This window comes from Lineus longissimus, chromosome 9 (genome assembly GCF_910592395.1).
Source record: "Lineus longissimus chromosome 9, tnLinLong1.2, whole genome shotgun sequence".
NCBI classification, from domain to species: Eukaryota; Metazoa; Nemertea; class Pilidiophora; order Heteronemertea; family Lineidae; genus Lineus; species Lineus longissimus.
This window is the reverse complement of record NC_088316.1, coordinates 11,032,958-11,052,136: the sequence shown is the minus strand read 5'-3', so window position 1 is coordinate 11,052,136 and position 19,179 is coordinate 11,032,958. Positions and strand designations below refer to the sequence as shown.

Genomic DNA, 19,179 nt, shown 5'->3' with positions numbered 1-19,179 from the left:
AGTGGTTCAATCAAGTACATACTTTGTCATCCGAATATGTTATACATGTACATTGATCTCTGGCCGCTCATACTCGAAGTGGAACCTGAAGTTTCTGCAGAGAAGCCTCGCTTTCGATAAGTGTACTGGGAATAATGGGTATATTCAGTTGAAGATCCAAAAGCACATCACGAACATTCCCGTTACTCGACCTCGGCCTGACTCGGGCATGTATATTCGTCCCGTCAGCTTTAACCAGATCACTGGGTTTTCCCAGATTAATCTGATTAGGACTTTTCGCCGAAAAGAGTCAACATGTACCTTGAGTTAACCAATCAAGAGACCTCTCGTTGAGGCCATTTCCAACAAGTTATGAGTCAAGTCCAGAGATAAGCCTTAATAGTGGGACAGTTAATATTGCGAGAGTGGTGGACGCAAAAACAGGATCGACAGTTGATTATTTCCCGAGAGTTACATGTATATAGCAGAAGAAGAGAAGTATACCTCGGAGCATACCGTAAAGAACTCCCTCTAGTGGTAGGTACACTGGTTTATTTAGTTGAGGCATAAGCGATAATCTCAAGATTTCTTCGACAACAACAACGCGAATTTGGACCTATTGACCCTGGCCTTTTGAAGGACTATGATTCCGGATTATGAAAACGCCTTGAGAGCTCATTGGCTAATCTTCCAGCTTCACAAATTCCCGCCATCTGTGGCAGTACATGAATAAGGATGACGCAATGGACTGCCCGGGAGTCTAGTCCAGTACTGCGCCTCTTGGGTTCCAATCTACTCCGAGATCACCATCATGGAGCCGCTAATTATATAAGGTATCAACTAACTGGGAGCCACCACGAAGAGGACCTGACATGTGATGGACGAGAGGCTGTCTACTAGCAGAGGGAGGCTTATGCACCTCTGCTCCCATTTTACCCAAAAGCTATCATGAAGCTTCTACACTTCAAACACAAGAAGCATCACTAAAACACGCAGCTCCCTCTCTTTCCAGTGAAACCAAATATGGGGTTACATGCCCCTCTATCCAGCTCTTCCCTATCTTCAGTACTAGAAGCAGTCACTAAATTCTCTCGTGTACGTAGGCCTACCATTCCCTTGACACTCCACTGACAAAAGCATACCCTTTCTCTTTCCAGTGAAACCGACGATGGGGTCACAGGCCCTTCTGTTTCTGCTGTTCCCTATTCTCAGCAGCTGCAGTCACTTCCGGGGAGGGACAATTATGATGGAGGCACTCAACTCGACCCAGGTGTCATCTACCGGACCGGTTGCATACAACTTTGTGTTCCGTATGTCATGGCGTACGACATACTACGTGCGAGCGCAAAGATGCTTGACCTCGGGAAAGTGTGGCTACTCATTCGGTGACGGTGAATTGCAGTGTCGATCAGGCTGCACTGGAGCGTTAGGGAGCCTTCGTGTGCAGTGCACGGATTGCAGCCTGTCTGGAGATTGGAGCACCGGTAGCAACAAGTTTGTTTCTCAATTACCAGTGAACAGTTCGATCGAAGCCTCGTTCACTGGCGGTGACTGGATATCTGGTGTTGGTGGTCGTTGGGAGCTACGAACACGACTGAATACCACGTTACGTAATGGCGTACTGAACACTTCACCAATCGCAGCGATGACACCCATCGTTGTCGTACAAGCAAACTGCAACAAGACCATTCAAATCCCGGTACAAGATAGGGACGGTGACGTGATACGGTGCCGCTGGGCCGAAGCGGCCAAAGGTGAATGCGCCAGTGTTTGTCACAGATATCAAGGTAAGCTGCTAGAGACTGAATGCAAGTTAGTTTGGACAGCGACGACAGTATCTTCGAACTCCTACATTCCTGTTGCGCTACAAGTTGAGGACTTTGAATCTGTTGACTCGGCAACTGCTTTGAGTAGCATCCCTGTCCAGTTCTTGATCCAGGTGGTGAAGTCTGCTGAACCTTGCTCGAGCGGTCCGGTGTTTATTCCCCCTACTCGGTATGATGGCTCGTGTATAGGAGTTGCCTATGGGACTACCCTGAATGAAACGATCCTGGTGGATGTCGGGGCTGATGATAACACAGTGACTGAAGTGCAAACCCAGTCCCCGCGAGATCTGATGCGTCACTTGTGGCAAGCGGGACCCCAGCTGTGGGCATTGACCTATACGTGGCTTGCAACCAAGGGAGACACAGAACCCAAGATATTCTGCTTCAAAGCTGTTGATAAGATTGCCCGCTCCACTGAGCAGCGCTGCGTGACACTCATCCCTGGTGTGCCCCCTCCAAAGATCATGACTAACTCACCACGGGGAGAGATCAACAAAGATAATTCGAAATGGTTACTGGAGTTCAACACTGCCATATTCCGCCCCAATCGAACTACGAACGTGAACTTCCATCAGGCAAAGGACAACACGATAATCTTCCGAGTGGACGTTTCTAAACCAAAGATGGCTAACTACGAGTTTCGAAAACTGACGTTACACAGATCATTCGCTTTTATTGAAAAAGAGGAGTATTACGTAACCCTGGAAGATGGCGTTGCAAAAGGTAAGGAATTTTGTGGTCCAGAGACTTTCGCGTTAACTGATCAATCGTTTTGGACTTTTAGGATCAAGGACACGACACCGCCGGTGCTTTCCTGTACGAGTTGTCCCTCGGGCAGCCGGTCATCCATCAAGTTCTCCTGGTCGATTAACGAACCAGCAACTGTTCATTGTAAAATGCTAAATCCACAGTTTGTATTTGTCACAATCAACTGCTCTTCTACTGGAATCAGTTCTGGCAAGTTGCCAGAAGGCCGGTATACCTTGCTCATAGATACCCAAGATACAGCGGGTAACATTGCTGCAAAAAGGCTGACATTTTACATAGACACCACACGTCCGCTGATAAGCAACCTGGTCGGTCCACCAGCAAACACGAACCAAACTTCTGCCCTTGCTAGTTTCACATGTTCAGATGACTTCAGCAGAGACTGTAACTTTGAATGTGTCCTCAATGAGCTCCCACCATCCCCGACTGCAAGTAACACCTTTTATAAATGTACATCTCCCACCTCTCTTGGTCCTTTTGAGACTGCCCGGTATAACTTCACAGTAAGAGCTATTGACGGGGTAGGTAATGTAGGTCTTAGTAAGTCCATTTTGTTCTACTCAGATAAATTCCCTCCGATAATGACTCTGCCCAATATGGTGAAAATAGACTGCGGTGATGATATGTCCCCTTCTGCTTTAGGAAAGGCAACGGCTACTGATAATGTGGGCATCAAGGAAATCTCCTTCAATGATACTTATGCAGGCTCAGTAAGTAACTGCATGACACTGAGATACTGGACTGCCATTGACTTGGCGGGTAATATCGTGCGGGCAGCCCAGACAATATCATTTTCAGGTGTCGAGACAATGACAGTCAGCGGACTACCATCCATTGACATTCCGTGCGTCGATGCTGCAACTGCGCTGGAGGATTTGAAAGATTGGCGGAAGTACCTTACAATCAAACAAAAGTGTGAGCGAAATATCAAAGTGGCCTTTAGAGATGATCCTCCTCTCCAACAGTGCAATTCAAACACGGAAAGGGTGTGGGAAATAACAGATGATTGTGGTCATCGTGTACTCCACAAACAAACACTGAGAATCCTTCCCGCAGATCTACCGCTCTATCCTCCTATTGGCAAGGTGAATGTGGTTTTACAGCCTCAGTTTGTCTGGAAACCCTACCCATTCACCACTGGTTACTCGCTCTATGTCTGGCCAAAGCAAACGAGCGAATCCAGCGCCAGCAAATACACCTTGTATCAGACCACCTACACCGTGCCAAAACCATTACAGCCGAATACTAAATATCTGTGGAAGCTAGTTTACCACCTGAAAGACCAAGTTCTTCCAAGTCCAACCTGGGGATTCCAAACGCACCCCGTGACCGACCTTACTGTGCAGAGCATCCTCGCCCCCCCAACAGCATTTACAAGAGAAGACATCACTATTGAATGGACGGTGAAGAATGCGGGTGGTGCCGCTTCTGGAACGTTTCATTGGTCAGATGGTATTTACATCAGTACGACACCCAACAAACGGAATGCAAGGTTTCTCCAAGATGTTGTTCAGAATCGCATCCTGTTGCCCGGCGATGGCTACCGGGCCTCGACTAAGATTAACGTCGACCATGCTGACTTTGGTACCTATTATGTATTCATCGAGGCGGACAGATACAAGGCCATGCCCGGTGAGATAGAATGGTCCAATAATCTCCTCATGCGGCCCTCCCCAACTGAGATACTCCTGTCTCCGCCACCTGACCTACAAGTTGACCAGCTCACATTGATACCCGAGAGTGTCTACTCGGGCGAGGAGATCACAGTCAAATACCGCGTTGTCAATTCAGGAAACGGTATTCTACGAGACGAGACTTGGTATGACAGGATTGCCATTGATGTAGGGCGCGTGAAGACCCTGCACCTCGGTGCGGAGAAACCACAGCTTCTGCCGGGAAGTTCGTACGAGCGCTCCGTAAAGGTGAACGTCCCACGTAGAATATTCGGAGACTTCAACGTCACCGTCATGACAGACAGCAGAGGAAGCATTTTCGAACATCTAAACGAAGCAAACAACATAAAAGGTGCATCACTGAAAATTCGATTATCGCCTCCACCTGACTTGGCCGTAGAGGTGATAGACGTGCCGAAAGCCGTTTCAACAGATGAGCTGCTGATTGTTAAGTATACCGTGAGGAATTCTGGGATTGGAGCGAATTACGAGCCATACTGGTATGACCGGATCCAAGTGGTCACCAAGTTAGCATCAGTCACAATTGGTACTGTTTTCAATCGAGTTATTCTGCTATCAGGCAATTCATATACCAAGTCAATCCAGTACAGAATCCCATCAAGTCTCATCACGGGAACCTATACTATTTCTGTGGTAGCAAATTCAGGAGGGTACGTGTTCGAGTATGAAGCATATGCAAACAATCGGAAGAATGTCAATATCAAAGTAGTGCAGAAACTTGCCGACCTCACCGCGGGCATCCAAGCACTAACAAACAGCGCCACCAACAACGGAAATATCTTGAACATCACACTCAAGGTCACCAACGAGGGTTACGCACTTCCGCAGTCAAGTCGATTGACAGTTCAAATCTTTGCAAGGAGAGGATCAACCCGCTATAATCTCAATATATTTATAATCCCCCTCTTGGCCTCCGGTAATGCCATGAAAACACAACAGGTGGCGCTGCCGCTTGATCTCTATGGTGATCTTGACATCGGTGTTAAGCTGAATGACGGTCGGTCGATAGCAGAGACTGACTACTCAAATAACGTTGCCACGTCAGCAATTCGTGTCCCTGATGCCAGACCGAGCCTTAATGTTGAGAATATGGAGACTGGGGGTAAGTTGCTTTCAGGGAGGAACGCTTCTTTCCAATGGACCGTTCGCAATCAAGGCATCTCAGACATTCGCCAATCTTCCTGGGTTGATGCCCTCTACTTCGCACAACAAGGCCAACCATCCTCGCAGTGGATCAATCTCGCTAGGCTCTCCATGTCTATCGCATTATTTGCTGGTAAGACGTACACTACCAAATCGGTGGTGCCAGTGCCAGAGTCAGTCAGTGGGTGGGGATTCATTGTCGTCATACCTAATGATGACAAGGCAATCATAACGAAAACACCAACGGAGCATTACCAAGTCACAGCCCAGATAGGAATGCCAGCTACGGCCGATCTGGTTCCCATGAGGATCACCACCAAGCAGGAGACGTTTGGTGGGACGAGAATTCTGACGGTTAACTGGGAAGTGGAGAACAAGGGTAACAGCTTCAATGAAGAGACTACTTGGAAAGATGTGGTGACTGTGAGAAAAGGCGACAGGAAACTACAGAAGTCACATGCTGTGTCAGCCAAACTCAATGCACTTTCAAGGTACGAGCAGAGTTTGACTGTGGTGCTCCCTGCTGGGATGACTGGCCGGGTGACTGTGTCGGTCTCAGTAGACGCCACTGATGCAATCCCTGAATACCAAACTGAAGACAACAATGAAGAGAGTATCGATATCAAAGTGCAAGACATTCTTAAACCTGTGTTTTCTGTAGGAGACATTGATGCAACCGTGCCGAGTTTGGCTGGCGAGCGATTCAACATCACTTACAATGTCAAAAATAAGGGAGCCAATATGCCGAGTTCGACCTGGCAAGATGGTGTTTATGTCTACAGTGGTGGCTCCCCAACCCTCGAGAACATTGTGAACGATGGGGTGTTATTGGGTACTGTCGACCAGAGTCGCAAGGTTGATTCTGGGGAAACCTACTCCCAGCAGGTGGAAGTGGCGTTACCCTCTGGCACAGCTGGAGAGGGAAAACTCTTCATCGTCACTCGACTAGGAGATGCCCGTGACGGGCAACAGGATGTGATGGTCATTCCAGACGAACTAGCCTTCAAAGTCAAACCAATGCCCCTACCAGATCTTGAAACGGTTATGCTACCCGATGCCATTTCAATAGAGACCGAACTAGCGTTCTTCCTCGGATATACCATCAAGAATATAGGGAAAGGCCGCACTCTGAGACCTTGGTGGGATAAGATTTATCTGAGCACAGACACCACACCAGACCCCTTCGACAAAGTTCTCAAATCCGTACTTTCTGAGATACTCTTAGGAGCGAATGAATCGTACGCGCAGTCTGTGGAAATCAGCATCCCGTCAACTATTGTAAGTGGTCAGTATTACCTATTGGTGGAAACAGGAGTGCACCTCACCGAGGAGACGAAGGAAGGAAACCTAGCTTGGAAAACTCTACTGGTAAAGCAACTGCCACCATCAGATCTACAAGTCGTTTCAGTCACTGCTGACAGAACTGATCTCATAGCAGGGGAGGAGTTTAATCTCGAGTGGACCTTGGCCAATGCCGGTGTTGAGAAAGCTCACGGCTACAAATGCGACAATCAGTACCTTAGCCAGAACAAACATTGGGAGATAGAAGACGAGGAATTGAGGAGCCCAATCTGTGGACGATTCGAATTGGAACCATACCAATCGAGAAACAAGACATACAAATACAGCTCGAAAAGCCTCGTTCCGTTCACGACAATTGGGCTGTACAATGGTCTTGTGACGGTCGCAAGCAATGTCTATGATGTTAATCTCAACAACAACTACAACTCGACAGATGCATTAAGTGTCACCATGCCTGTACTCAAAATGGGCGTTCTTAAGAAGATCATCATGTCAGGCTCACGTGATAGAATATTCAGGATTACCAATGTACCCGATGAAGCTGTGTTGATCATAGATCTGATGGGGCCACCTAGTGGTGCATTCCACAACTTGTATCTCAAGAAGGAGGACACCCCTACTTCCGGTGATTATGACGTCAGATCCAGTCAAGCCTTCTCTGTCTCGCAGACAATTGTTGCTGTTAACTCCGCGCCGGGTGACTTCTATTTGTTGATAACAAGCACAGCAGAACAGAATCCTTATGAAATACAGCTCTTCGCAAAATTGGCAGAGTTTGAAATCCATAAGGTGCAGCCATTGAGTGCGGCTTTGGTCGACCATGTTACCTTCACCGTCAATGGTGCTCTATTTCACAAGGAAATGACGGTGAGCTTGAATGGCAGAAGTGGAGAAATCGTACCAACTCGTATTACTGTCTCCAGTATTTCTCAAGCGTATATCACCTTTGCCCTTGGTGGTCACGTATCAGGGGATTACCGTATGCGAATGATGGATATCAGTACCGGTAAAACCATTGAGAGCAAAGAGGTTATTACATTAGCTGGGAACCTTTCTCCTGGTCTCCTCTCTGTGGAGTTCAACAGTGGTAGAGCTCTCAGATTAGGCGAGACTGGTACACTCGACTTGGTCGTTAAGAACTCAGGCAACTCAGATACACCGACTCCAGTGTTCCTCCTATCTGCGCAACCCGGTGGACTATTCAGTCCCTCCTTTCAGGAAGGTTCCGGCGCTCGAAATGAATGGTTATTTCTCGCACCAACCACTAATGACTATTGGAAGTCGCTGACTCCTGGGAGTGTCCGCAAGTATTCCTTTTCACTGCCATCCCCTGCAGAGCCCATGCGCCTAGAGCTCAAGTTGGTGCTGATTTCCGACTCCAGTTCCAGAAGCGTCGAAGAGCAACTGGTGGCTGACCTCAGAGAGACAAGAAGGGACCTGGATGAAAATCAATGGGACGCCCTACGCGAGCGATTCCTCTCTATTTACGGAAACAATTTTGAATCTTGGAAAAATCACATCTTAGATGTGGTAAGTGAGCAAATAAAGTATAAGAGAAAGGTGTATGGTATAACAGAGATACTTGAGTTCATGTTGAACTTGGCTGATAACATGATAACAGACAAACTAATGGAGGAAACCACAGACATTTGGGAACCAACTGTCACCGACATTCTTTTGTCGAGAAGGTTTTCACAACGGAAGTCGGTTGCAGGCAAAATTGGATATTTCGGACAAGGTTGGACCACGCCGCTGCTTGACTTTAAACTTTTAGCAAGAAGTGACACAAGCATTGGATTGCTAATACAGCACTTACCAGTTTACCTGGTGAAGACTAGCGAGAACGTTTACGCAGGCCAAGGCTACAGTGCAACTGCAAACGAAACACACCTAAATGTAACATCACTGGGAGATAATGTGAGATACGTCCTTGACATTAACACAACCAAAATGGTCATGACCTCATTTCGAAACAGAAACCTCATCTATATCTATACAGACAGCACAGTTGAAATTGTGGACTCTGACGAGAATCGCCTTGTTTTGAGTGTTGCATCTCATGTTGGTCACAGTTTGTGTGAAAAGGCTGTCCTCCAATCTCGAGAAGGAAAGAGACTGCAGACTGTAAATTATGAGTACAACGCGAACACCCCACGGCTGATCTCAGTTACTGCGCGTGGGCAAGCTGTTAGTTTTGTGTACAATTCGCACGGTCTCTTGTCATACATCAGATACGGAAACGAGTGGGCAGATCTTTTCAAGTACACACCGCAACAAGTTCTTAAGAGTCTAGAAAAGATTAATCCTGATGGCCTAGTTGTTCATAAAACATCGTTTACCGCAACAACGTTTGGAACGCTGTTATCAAAGCTGTCTAACGTCACATCGAAGATCGTGTATGATATAACCGGGCGACAAATAGCATTCTCTCCGTCCGAAGATGCTGCCCCTTTCTTCTGGGAAACAACCACAGGTGGCGCTAGGTTCAAGTTATATTTAGGGGACGAGGTTCTGCAATCAGGATCCCAGGACGGGTTCAAGGTAACTGGCATAAATGCCAATAGAGGTCGCTCCAGCATGGTGGGGACATCAGATGGAACGTTTGAAATACATGATCCGGCTAATAATGTCTTCAGAATGGAATTTGACAAAGAAGAGAGATTGAAAAAGTATATCTTCCCTGATGGCTTGTTTGAGAGTTATTCTTATAAGCGCGGTAGGATGAGCGCCGCCGTGGCCAGGGATGGAACTAAGACAAGCCTGACTTACGATCACAGAGGCCGGCTTGACAATGTCACAATGTCCGATGGGTTTCTGTTGACAGAATACCTGGACCAGGAAAAGGGAAACGAGATCCGCCAGCTCTCCAATCAGAATGACGTGGTCAACATTGACTACGATGAATATGGACAGCCAGTAAGGGTGGAGCACTCTGATGGCCATGCGGTGATCTACTCGTGGAATGCACTGCGTCAAGTAACAGCCATCCGGACGACCAACTATTCTGTCAGTTATGGATACAACAGCCATGGAAAGTTAGTGCTGGTGAAGGATGAACTAACCGCTTCTCCCCTGGCTCAGTTTGAGTACGACCCATCTGGACAGCTGTCGAGGAAGACGCTTGGTAATGGTGATTACACCACCTATGCTTATCATTCAGTTACCAAGCGCATCAATTCTTTGACCAACTTCTATAAAAATGGCACTGTCGCGTCGTATTTCAGGACCACGTTCAATAATAGAGGTCAGAGGCGGCGGATGGAGACTGCCAGAGGAGTCTGGACCTATAACTATGATGCGGGTGGCCAGATCAGCAGCTGGACCAAACCCAATGGGGAAGTCACAAACCTAGATTACGATAAAGTCTTGAATCGCTTAGTCGTAACGAAAGGCGTTCTAACCACAACATACAAACACAATGACCTGAACCAGATGACCAGTGTTGATACTCTAAAGTTACAATATGATCACAGTGGCAATTTGGTCTACAAGGAAAACGCGGATGGCTCCCGCCTGAGATTACGGTTCAATTCTATCAACCAGCTAGTTAAGTTGGATAATGAGAAATACAGTTGCAACTTTGTTTACGATCCCCTCGGAGCTCTGATGAGGCATAACTGTTCTGATGGGAACTCCACGCGGTATCTGACAGACTACTTGGCTCCCTATGGCTACAATGTGCTGGCAAGGAGAAGCGGGGGCAAACAGGAGAACTTTTACTATGCCCTTTCGCTGGGACTCCTCTCCGCCAAAGACGACCAATCCGCCTACTTTTATCACTTTGACCCCGACCTGTCCACGGCAGCTATCACAGACGACAAGTCTCTATTACTCAATTCGTATGAATACAGCCCATTTGGCGAAGATATCAAGACCGTAGAGCAATGGCTAAGGAATCCTTTCCGTCACAGAGGTCAGCTTGGATTATTTCAGCTGCCCGGTGCGAGCGATAAATACATGGTACGTGCCAGGGTTTATGATCCTGAGATGGGACGTTTTATCAGTATGGATCCATATCACCATGGCAGACAGGGAACGACCAACTCGTACGCTTACTGCAACAACAACCCACTAGACTGCAAAGACGCCAATGGTGAGTGGTTGCAGTTCGTTGCTGCTGCTGGGCTTATTGGAGGCGTTGTCAATACAATAGCAACCACAGGCTGGAGTGTGTCCCAAGGAATGAGTAATGGGCAGACCTTTATCCAAAGTTTACCATCGCTTGGTAATGTGGCAGGCTCCTTTGTGACGGGCGCATTGACGGGAGCTGCTATCGCTGGTGGGGCATTGCCTGGAGCGATGGCCGGCACAACACTGGTAGGTGGTTTCGTCGGCGGAGCAGCAGGAACCGCTCTTTCTAATGCTATAGACGGAAAGCCCCAGAACCTTGGCTCAACCGTTTACAATGGTATCCTCAATGGGTTAGGGGCCAAATTCTTGCCGCCGAGCTTTATAGGGCCGTATGCACAGCACCTGAATAATATTGTCAAACACAGCTATCTCTATTGGATTACAAGGAACAGCTTTAAGGAGAGCATGAAACGCTTTTGGAAACCTTTTGCACTGACATTTGGATTTGGATCCGGTCTGGGCATATTTGCAGGAAACTTTCTCGATAAGATATGGAATGCATCGCCCGAATGGGTCCGTTCACGCGACCCTAATGACATTATAGGCCCAGCAGGCTACGGTGATTTAAACTTCATTCCACCGAAGCTGATTGGCAGATACAAGATCCGATTTGAAAATGTGGAAAACGCTTCAGCGCCAGCACAGAAGGTTGTCATAAAGACAGAGATAAGTGAATCAGTTGAACTAAGAACGTTTCGATTGGGCCCGATTGGTTTTGGTGAGATTGCCCTTGACCTTGATTACAGCAAGGCCATGCACAGAAGTGCCCTTGACCTTTCTCGTTCAAGGTCGTATGCGGTGCGAATCCAAGCTGGTATTGATGTGATTGAGAGGACAGCTTGGTGGGAACTCACCACGGTGAACGCATCGACCGGAGAGCTCATCCCAGACCCGCTAATCGGATTCCTGCCGCCTAACAATAACGCGAGCCAAGGAGAGGGATATGTGACCTATGAAATAGCAATGAAATCATCCTTACCTCATATGTCAAAGGTCAAGGCCAAAGCTGCCATTGTCTTTGATGAGAATGAGGTGATTGAAACGCCAGAAATATACAATACCATAGACGCCACGAAACCTTCTTCAGTATTGATGGTTCAAGAGAATATCTCCGAGCCCATGCTGCAGATCCAGTCATCTGACACTGGAGCAAGTGTGAGGAGAGTCAACATCTACAGGTTAACCAGTGAAGGCCAGTTGAGTCCGTTCCTCCAGGATCTAGAAGGTGAAACGGCCATCTTGCTCCAAGATTTACCTGTTCACGAAAACAACATGAGCCTTGTATCAATCGCCAGCGACAATGTTGGTAACATGGAGGAGAAGGTTATCAACGCCAGCTTAACGACAGTGTCAGTGACTACCTCCACAGCAAGATGCCCCGGTGGCTGCTCTGGCAATGGTCACTGCTCTTCCTCGGGGATCTGTAACTGTAAGCCAGCTTTCATTGGCCTCAACTGCTCGGAGATAGGTTTGTCCATGGAGCCTCCAGTTCTCCTCTTCTGGGTGGCCAACGCCACGCAGGGTGAGGCAAAGGGCTTCATTGGCTACCGACTCGTTTCCAACGCATCGTTTCATCTAGAAGAGATCAAGTTGGTGAATATTTCTGATGGAATACAATGGACTGGCAAAGGTGAAATAGATGGCAATGATGTCACATTAAAACGTGGGGAGATTGGGAACTTCTCCCTGGGGGTTTACTGTCACAGCCATGTTGGTTTCCACGACATAACTGCCCGGTACAGTTTCGAACCTTTTGTGTCTCGACAATATGTGGTTGCCCGATTCTATATAACCCATGATGATTGTCAGATGACCACCCCACTCCCTACGATTGCTGTGCCCACTAGCGCTGGCAGGATACGACCAGAGATCCTCTTCATCTCACTTTCTGCAGCAATGTTTCACTTCTGGTTTCATCAAAACCTCTAAATGAGGGCTGATATTTGTAATATGTCTTGTCATTTCTGGTCGTCGTCGTCGCCGTCGCCCTCGCCATCGCCATCGTCGTCATCATCACAGCTGGGAGTTGTTTTAACCTTTGCACAACTTCAACTGACAATAACTTGAACACGTGGTGAAATCATTGATAAGTCTTGCGCGTTCTAATGATGGTTTGGAGTGTTTTAAAACATACCCCGCCACTGGCCAGTGATAATGGTTCATGTTACATTCATCTCAATGTAAACAGTTGGTCAAAGAAGACTATAGGCAGGAAGCAGAGTCCCACCGTCCAACGTCTCCACCTGACTCACAAGAGGCACTGGGCCTCGTTTCACTGGAACATATGAATAGTATCATCCGTCCATACGTGAATAGTGGCAATGTATACCTGCTGCCAGGTAGCAGAGACACCTATTGGCCACTTGGCATTTTCTATTTGACCCACTTTGCTCCTGCGTGTAGTCTTTCTAAAACAATAACGTTATCAGAAGCAATGCTTTCAAATCGTTTTATGCACATTTCTACATCCGCTATGTGCTAATGATTCTCTAACCAAGATAATATATAAACAAATAAAATTATGAAATTATTGATGCAATGATGATCCATTTTGTTGAATTACCAGTTGGTCATCTAAACAGATTCTGAGATGCTTTATGACTTTCGTGTTAAATTCTAACAGTCACTGTCATTGAATTACGATCCATGTGTTGGCCCATTTGTCATACCTGAATGTCTTGACTTGACAGTAAAAATTTACAAGCTGTTTTCAACATCAACAGGCTAAAACCTGCATTTATTGCCACAAAATGTCAGCAACTTTTTGCAAAAGTTGAAAAAAGCATCGACAAAGTCTAGAACTTACTGTAAAAATTCATGTACACCTGGTAACTGATGAAAAGAATGTAAAGCTCAGTGAATGTAGTGGTAAGGTCAGTGTAATGTATTGTGGTACACATCCAGTAGATCTCGGCAATCAGGGGGTGGTACTTCGACCATCTCCCTATGAGGTGCATATGGGCATGATCTTTGAGCCAAGCACGATGAAGAGAAAAGTTCAGGCTGCGATAAATGACTTAATATATAGAAGAAAGAATATTTCATTATCTCAATTTCGGGTGTCCACTCACGAAGTAAAATACAGGCTTTTCAAATCTCATTGTATGTCTCTCTATGGGTATCAGGGGTGGGATCTATCATTTCAAGGGATTGAGAATGGAGAATATGTATTAGAAAACTTCTGAGCTTACCGTATCGAACGCATAATGCTTTGATTCCGTTAATTATACTGGATTTTCCACCTTCGACTTGGTAAATGTATATTGAGGGTGGGAGCCGGTGTGGCGGGGATAGTAGTGCTAGGGCTGATAGTCCGTGTAACAATAGCCCGCATTGCTAAATGTTTTGGTTAGGGTTAGTGGTACAATAGATCATGCTGCTTAATTGGTCAAATACAATGCTACCGGACTATGACTCCAGGGGGACTATATCCGCTGTCACACCGGTCGTCTCTGGGGAAATGTTTAATTTCTTGGTTGCTAAGTATGGATGGGATAGGGGCAATTTGCCCAAATTATATTCTACATTATGTGTTAATTAATTGATGAATTGGTGAGCCACATTGATCTCTCTATAATAGAATACTAGGAGTGTAAATTACTTATAATTTGTAGCTTGTATTTGTAGCGGTTATCTCTTTATATCAGTAGGCTATGGTACTGTAAATTTATTTGTCATCTGTAGTTTGTAATGCACGACCAACTGTAATGAACTCCTGCACTATAAATGTACCAATGTGTACGAATAAACACATATATAAATGTGCAGTGAGGTGTAATGTATTGTGTTACACATCCAGTATATCTCGGCAATTAGAGTGAAGTGAGGTCATTGTAATGTATTGTGGTACACATCCAGTAGATCTCGGCAATTGGAGTGCACTGAAGTGAAACAAGCACATTAGGCCATGGGACGAGTGTGAAAAATGTGAAGTTCCGTTTGACAAATTAGCGCGCAAATTGAAAACAGTCGTTTTTGGTTAATATGGGGGTGCTGATTTCAAAAATCAATTCTTCTCCCGCGTAAAGTTGCACATTAAGTCAGAAATGAAACAGTTTTTATCCATTTATAGTCCCTATGAAGATCGTGGGACAGGGTCAAAGTTACCACTTTTGCCCTTTTTGACCCTCCCTGGGGGTCTCACGGTTCGTTAAGGGGGCCAAAAACTATGCAATGTTAAAGTACCCCCATAGACCTTCATTTTGATACCCATGTTGACATGTTTCGATGACATCAACTTTTTGACCCCTACCTTGGGACCATTAGGCCCTATTAAGGGTCTCATTTCTGACCTAATGTGCAACTTTACGCGGGAGAAAAATTGATTTTTGAAATCAGCACCCCCATATTACCCAAAAACGACTGTTTTATTTGACAGTAATCGTATAGACCTTCAGAATGATACCCATGACAACACTCTCGGGTAAGGGTTGCCGAGATAGTAATTTTGACCCCTTTTTAGGCTCCAAATTTAAGATCTCGAAAACCTTTTGCCCAAGGGTGTCGTCATGGGTATCTATGAAAAGGTCTATGTGAGTACTGTCGAATAAAACAGTTTTTATCCACATGCGGTGCCCATGAAGCTCATGAGAGGCGGTCAAAATTTCCACTTTTGCCCTTTTTGACCCTCCCTGGGGGGTCCCACGGTTCGTTAAGGGGGCCAAAAACTATGCAATGTTAAAGTACCCCCATAGACCTTCATTTTGATACCCATGTTGACATGTTTCGATGACATCAACTTTTTGACCCCTACTTTGGGACCATTAGGCCCTATTAAGGGTCTCATTTCTGACTTAATGTGCAATTTTACGCGGGAGAAAAATTGATTTTTGAAATCAGCACCCCCATATTACCCAAAAACGGCTGTTTTCAATTTGCCCGCTAATTTGTCAAACGGAACTTCACATTTTTCACACTCGTCCCATGGCCTACCATGGTTTAGGTGGACTGTGGCAGGTGCTAGTGATTGGACCAAGGCAATAGTTTCCTGGCTACTGGTGGCATGTTGCATTGTACAGGGATTCAGTGCCTTTGGTTGAATATTCCCTCTGGGAAGGACACCCTAAACTTTTGGGTGAGATGATGAAAGGACAAAGTTCTAATATATATGGAATGACGGCATTTCAGAAAAGCTTTATGTTTTGTGTAGTGTTCTTTGGAGTATTCAGATACTATCAGAACTTCTAAGTTCCAGGAAAATTTTAGAGTCATGTTACATGATTTTCATAATTACTGATCATGTTTCAATGTGTGTTTTATTGTGTTTCATCATTTTGCCGGAGAAAGCAAGGTTTATGCGTGCAGTTTACTCCATAGTTTTGAGATTAGAAATCGTCTTTTGTATTGTATGTCAAAGAGGTTTATGATGGATTTACTAGTATTACAGGTTTTTGTAGGGAAGAAATATCCTTATAGCGGGACATGCTATGTTCACGACAATTTGTTCAGCTTTGGTGCAACTGCCAAAAGCAAAGTACTATGTCCTTGTATGCATAAATGTTGTATTGTTCCATACATACTGTCCTTGCATACACGAATGTTGTATGGTTCAGTGCATAATGAATTGATCTGTTAGAGAGTTGAATCGAAATGGGGCTAGTTCCTGGACAGTTGAACTATAGTGTAACATTTTACTAGTACATTATGTTACATGGTGTCAGGCCAATGGAAGAATGTCAAAGAAAGGAAAGATTCGTAATTTTTAATTCTGTACACATTGTATAATAATAAGTACTTTAACGTATAAGGATGGTCGTTGTCTCAATTTGGTATTTGCTCTTGATATTAAAATGAAACAGAATGTATAATTTACATGACCTGTAGGCCTATCTAAATAATGAGGTCCCAGGGTAATGTGAGTCTTCTACTATATAGAGCCCCGCCCGCGGAATTTTTTTCCCCGAACCTTTCGTACAACACAGTGTACATTGATGAAACTTTCAACCAATGAGATGGAAGCAAATATGTGACGTCAAACTCGTGAGCTTAGACCATCCACAAAGTCCATTTTTGAGCCAATTTTGGGAAGTTCGATGAGCGCGAGTTCGAATCCCGCAAGGGGATGGTAACATTTTAAAATTTTTTTAAATATTTTGTTCTCCTTTTTTCTTTCTTTTTCTCTTTCCAAATTTTAAATCATGGCATTCTTTTGCCCAATAATAATAATATATAAGGACAATGCTATTTAAAACATGATTTCAACAAAAAAGGGGGACTATTCACAGCAGGAGCTAGGTCAAATGTGTGTCCTTTAGGATGTGTCCTTCTCATCTCTCTTTAGAGTGTAGCCTACCCCTTTAAGAGGGACAGTGGGACATCCTGAGATTTAGGCCTTTTCACTCATACCTCATGCTTGCTGAGGTGGTGTGGGGCTTTCTTTACGCCAGACTTCAACGTTGTTTCTGCTAGGCTCTCAGATGCAATGCAAATGAGAATATCATGGTTTAACAAATCAACCTCTTTATTCTCCGAGAGTGTAGTTCCACGAGATTCACCATGAATCTAATTGAGTAACAGCTCCCCTAACTTCACAGCCTCATTAGGCAGTTGCAGAGGATGTTCACTTAATAGTACAGCCACATTGTGCTGTATCACCACCTGATTCCGTAGGGTTATTGACAGATGTGGTGGTGCCATCGTGAACTCTGTAACCGCCACCAATTTATGCATCAGAGTTTGACGTCACATATTTGCATCCATCTGATTAGTTGAAAGTTTTATCAATGTACACTGTGTTGTACGAAAGGTTCGGGAAAAAAATTCCACGCCCCGCCCAGAGGAAGCCTCATCGGTTTGGCCGCCGCACATGTGCATCACCGAGTTAGATAAGAGTACGAGGAGACGACCACACCGATATAAGGGACGATTTTGTATGACAATGTACATGTATATCGTAGGAGTTCATGAATAAAGCTAACATTAGGATTACATTCTTAACGACCTTGTTTCATCGAAGACAAAGTTCCCCCCCCCCCCCGCCCTTTAAAAATAACTAGAACTAATAAAGATAACGAATACGTCATTTTTCTTGCATTAGGTACTAATTTCTGACCATAGGGGGCTTCTACAAGATATATCGGCTCCTATTCAGCAGCTGTGGCGGCAATGATATCTTGACTGAGATTATGCTACTAAAGTCCACATTGCTGCCCAAAAACTTGATGTTAACTACAAACAAAATTATTAAGATGAAGAGCTCTAATTACCGAGCTACCTCACAGAGACGATAGATTGAACACATCACGATATAATCAAGTACTAGCCAGGTTGAGATGTCCGAAGTGGTGTAAAAGTCATCGGGAATATTAAATCTATACTTGATCTAAAAAACAAGCCACAAAGTTCTCCTAAGTTCTTGTCATCACAATAAAGGATATTATTTCTATTCTAGACATATTAGTTACCTTTGTAAGGCCCTTAAATTCTCTATAAAACTTTCGGGGATGAGGCAAATTCACTCATTTGATGGACCAAAAAATAGGGAAGATTCTGGATCTTAACAATGGCGGCAAAAGCGATAACACGAGGAGAAAATAGGTGGAGCCATCTACAAAGCTTAAAGGCTGGCTACAACCACTAAAAACAAGATTTACCCAGAAACAGACTGGCCACAGTCACAGTAGTATCGCTCATATTGGCTGAGTGTCGCTTGATTTCTGTCATATACTGCCTCAAAAGGTTTGACTTGTGCCTAATAAGTTCATGTTTTAAGAAAATGGTATCTCAATGAGGTCGTTTAACCCCCTATAAGACATGCAAGCACCCACTATCACGCCCTAGCAAATCTTGACAGACAAGACCTCGAGACCCCCCCCCCCCTCGATCCGCGCCTGATGAAACAAGCTCGATCAAATGCATTTGCATACTTATGATTTGAACGGCAGTCAGTTGGTGTCTTAACTGCGAAGAACATCACAATCACAAGATTTCGGAAATCAAGTCAAAACTGCTGCAGCAGAAAGTAATTCCCTAGTGTCTGTGCTTGATTATTCAACAGATTTTTATTGCAATGATGGTCATGCAATGGAGCCTGTGGAGAAGTTTGAGGATAGAATGTCTGGAATCTAATTATTCAATTATCAGACGGTCATGGCCTCTTTGAAAAATAGACCATACCCCGTAAGAATACAATAGGGCCGGGCGCGTTTTACAGAGGACATTTTCTATTTCTACGCCGGCGATGAACTGCGCTGTTAGAAATTTCAGTCGCAAGCCAGAGTACGTTGCGATTGGTTGGCATGCGGTGTGATTGACGGCTATCATTTGACAAGCATTTCAAAATATGGGCCTATCGATGGTCTATAGCACGACCACGCTCGATGATTGGCGAGTGGTCC

General features: G+C 45.2%; 1 protein-coding gene and 1 long non-coding RNA gene across 2 annotated transcripts in view; one reads left to right on the top strand and one right to left on the bottom strand.

The window, feature by feature from the left end:
• The window catches only part of LOC135493178 (uncharacterized), a 57,658-nt gene that overhangs the window by 30,397 nt on the left and 8,082 nt on the right, over positions 1-19,179 (bottom strand). The gene's annotated exons all lie outside the window — the stretch shown is intronic.
• LOC135494016 (uncharacterized) lies at positions 389-17,770 on the top strand. Its single transcript, XM_064781758.1, has 2 exons — positions 389-516; positions 1,137-17,770. The coding sequence occupies exon 2, from the start codon at positions 1,148-1,150 to the stop codon at positions 12,770-12,772; it is 11,625 nt and encodes a 3,874-aa protein (XP_064637828.1). The 5' UTR covers positions 389-516; positions 1,137-1,147; the 3' UTR covers positions 12,773-17,770.

Coding starts and splice junctions, on each gene's coding strand:
- LOC135494016 (XM_064781758.1), top strand. CDS start 1,148: ATGGGGTCACAGGCCCTTCTGTTTCTGCTGTTCCCTATTCTCAGCAGC.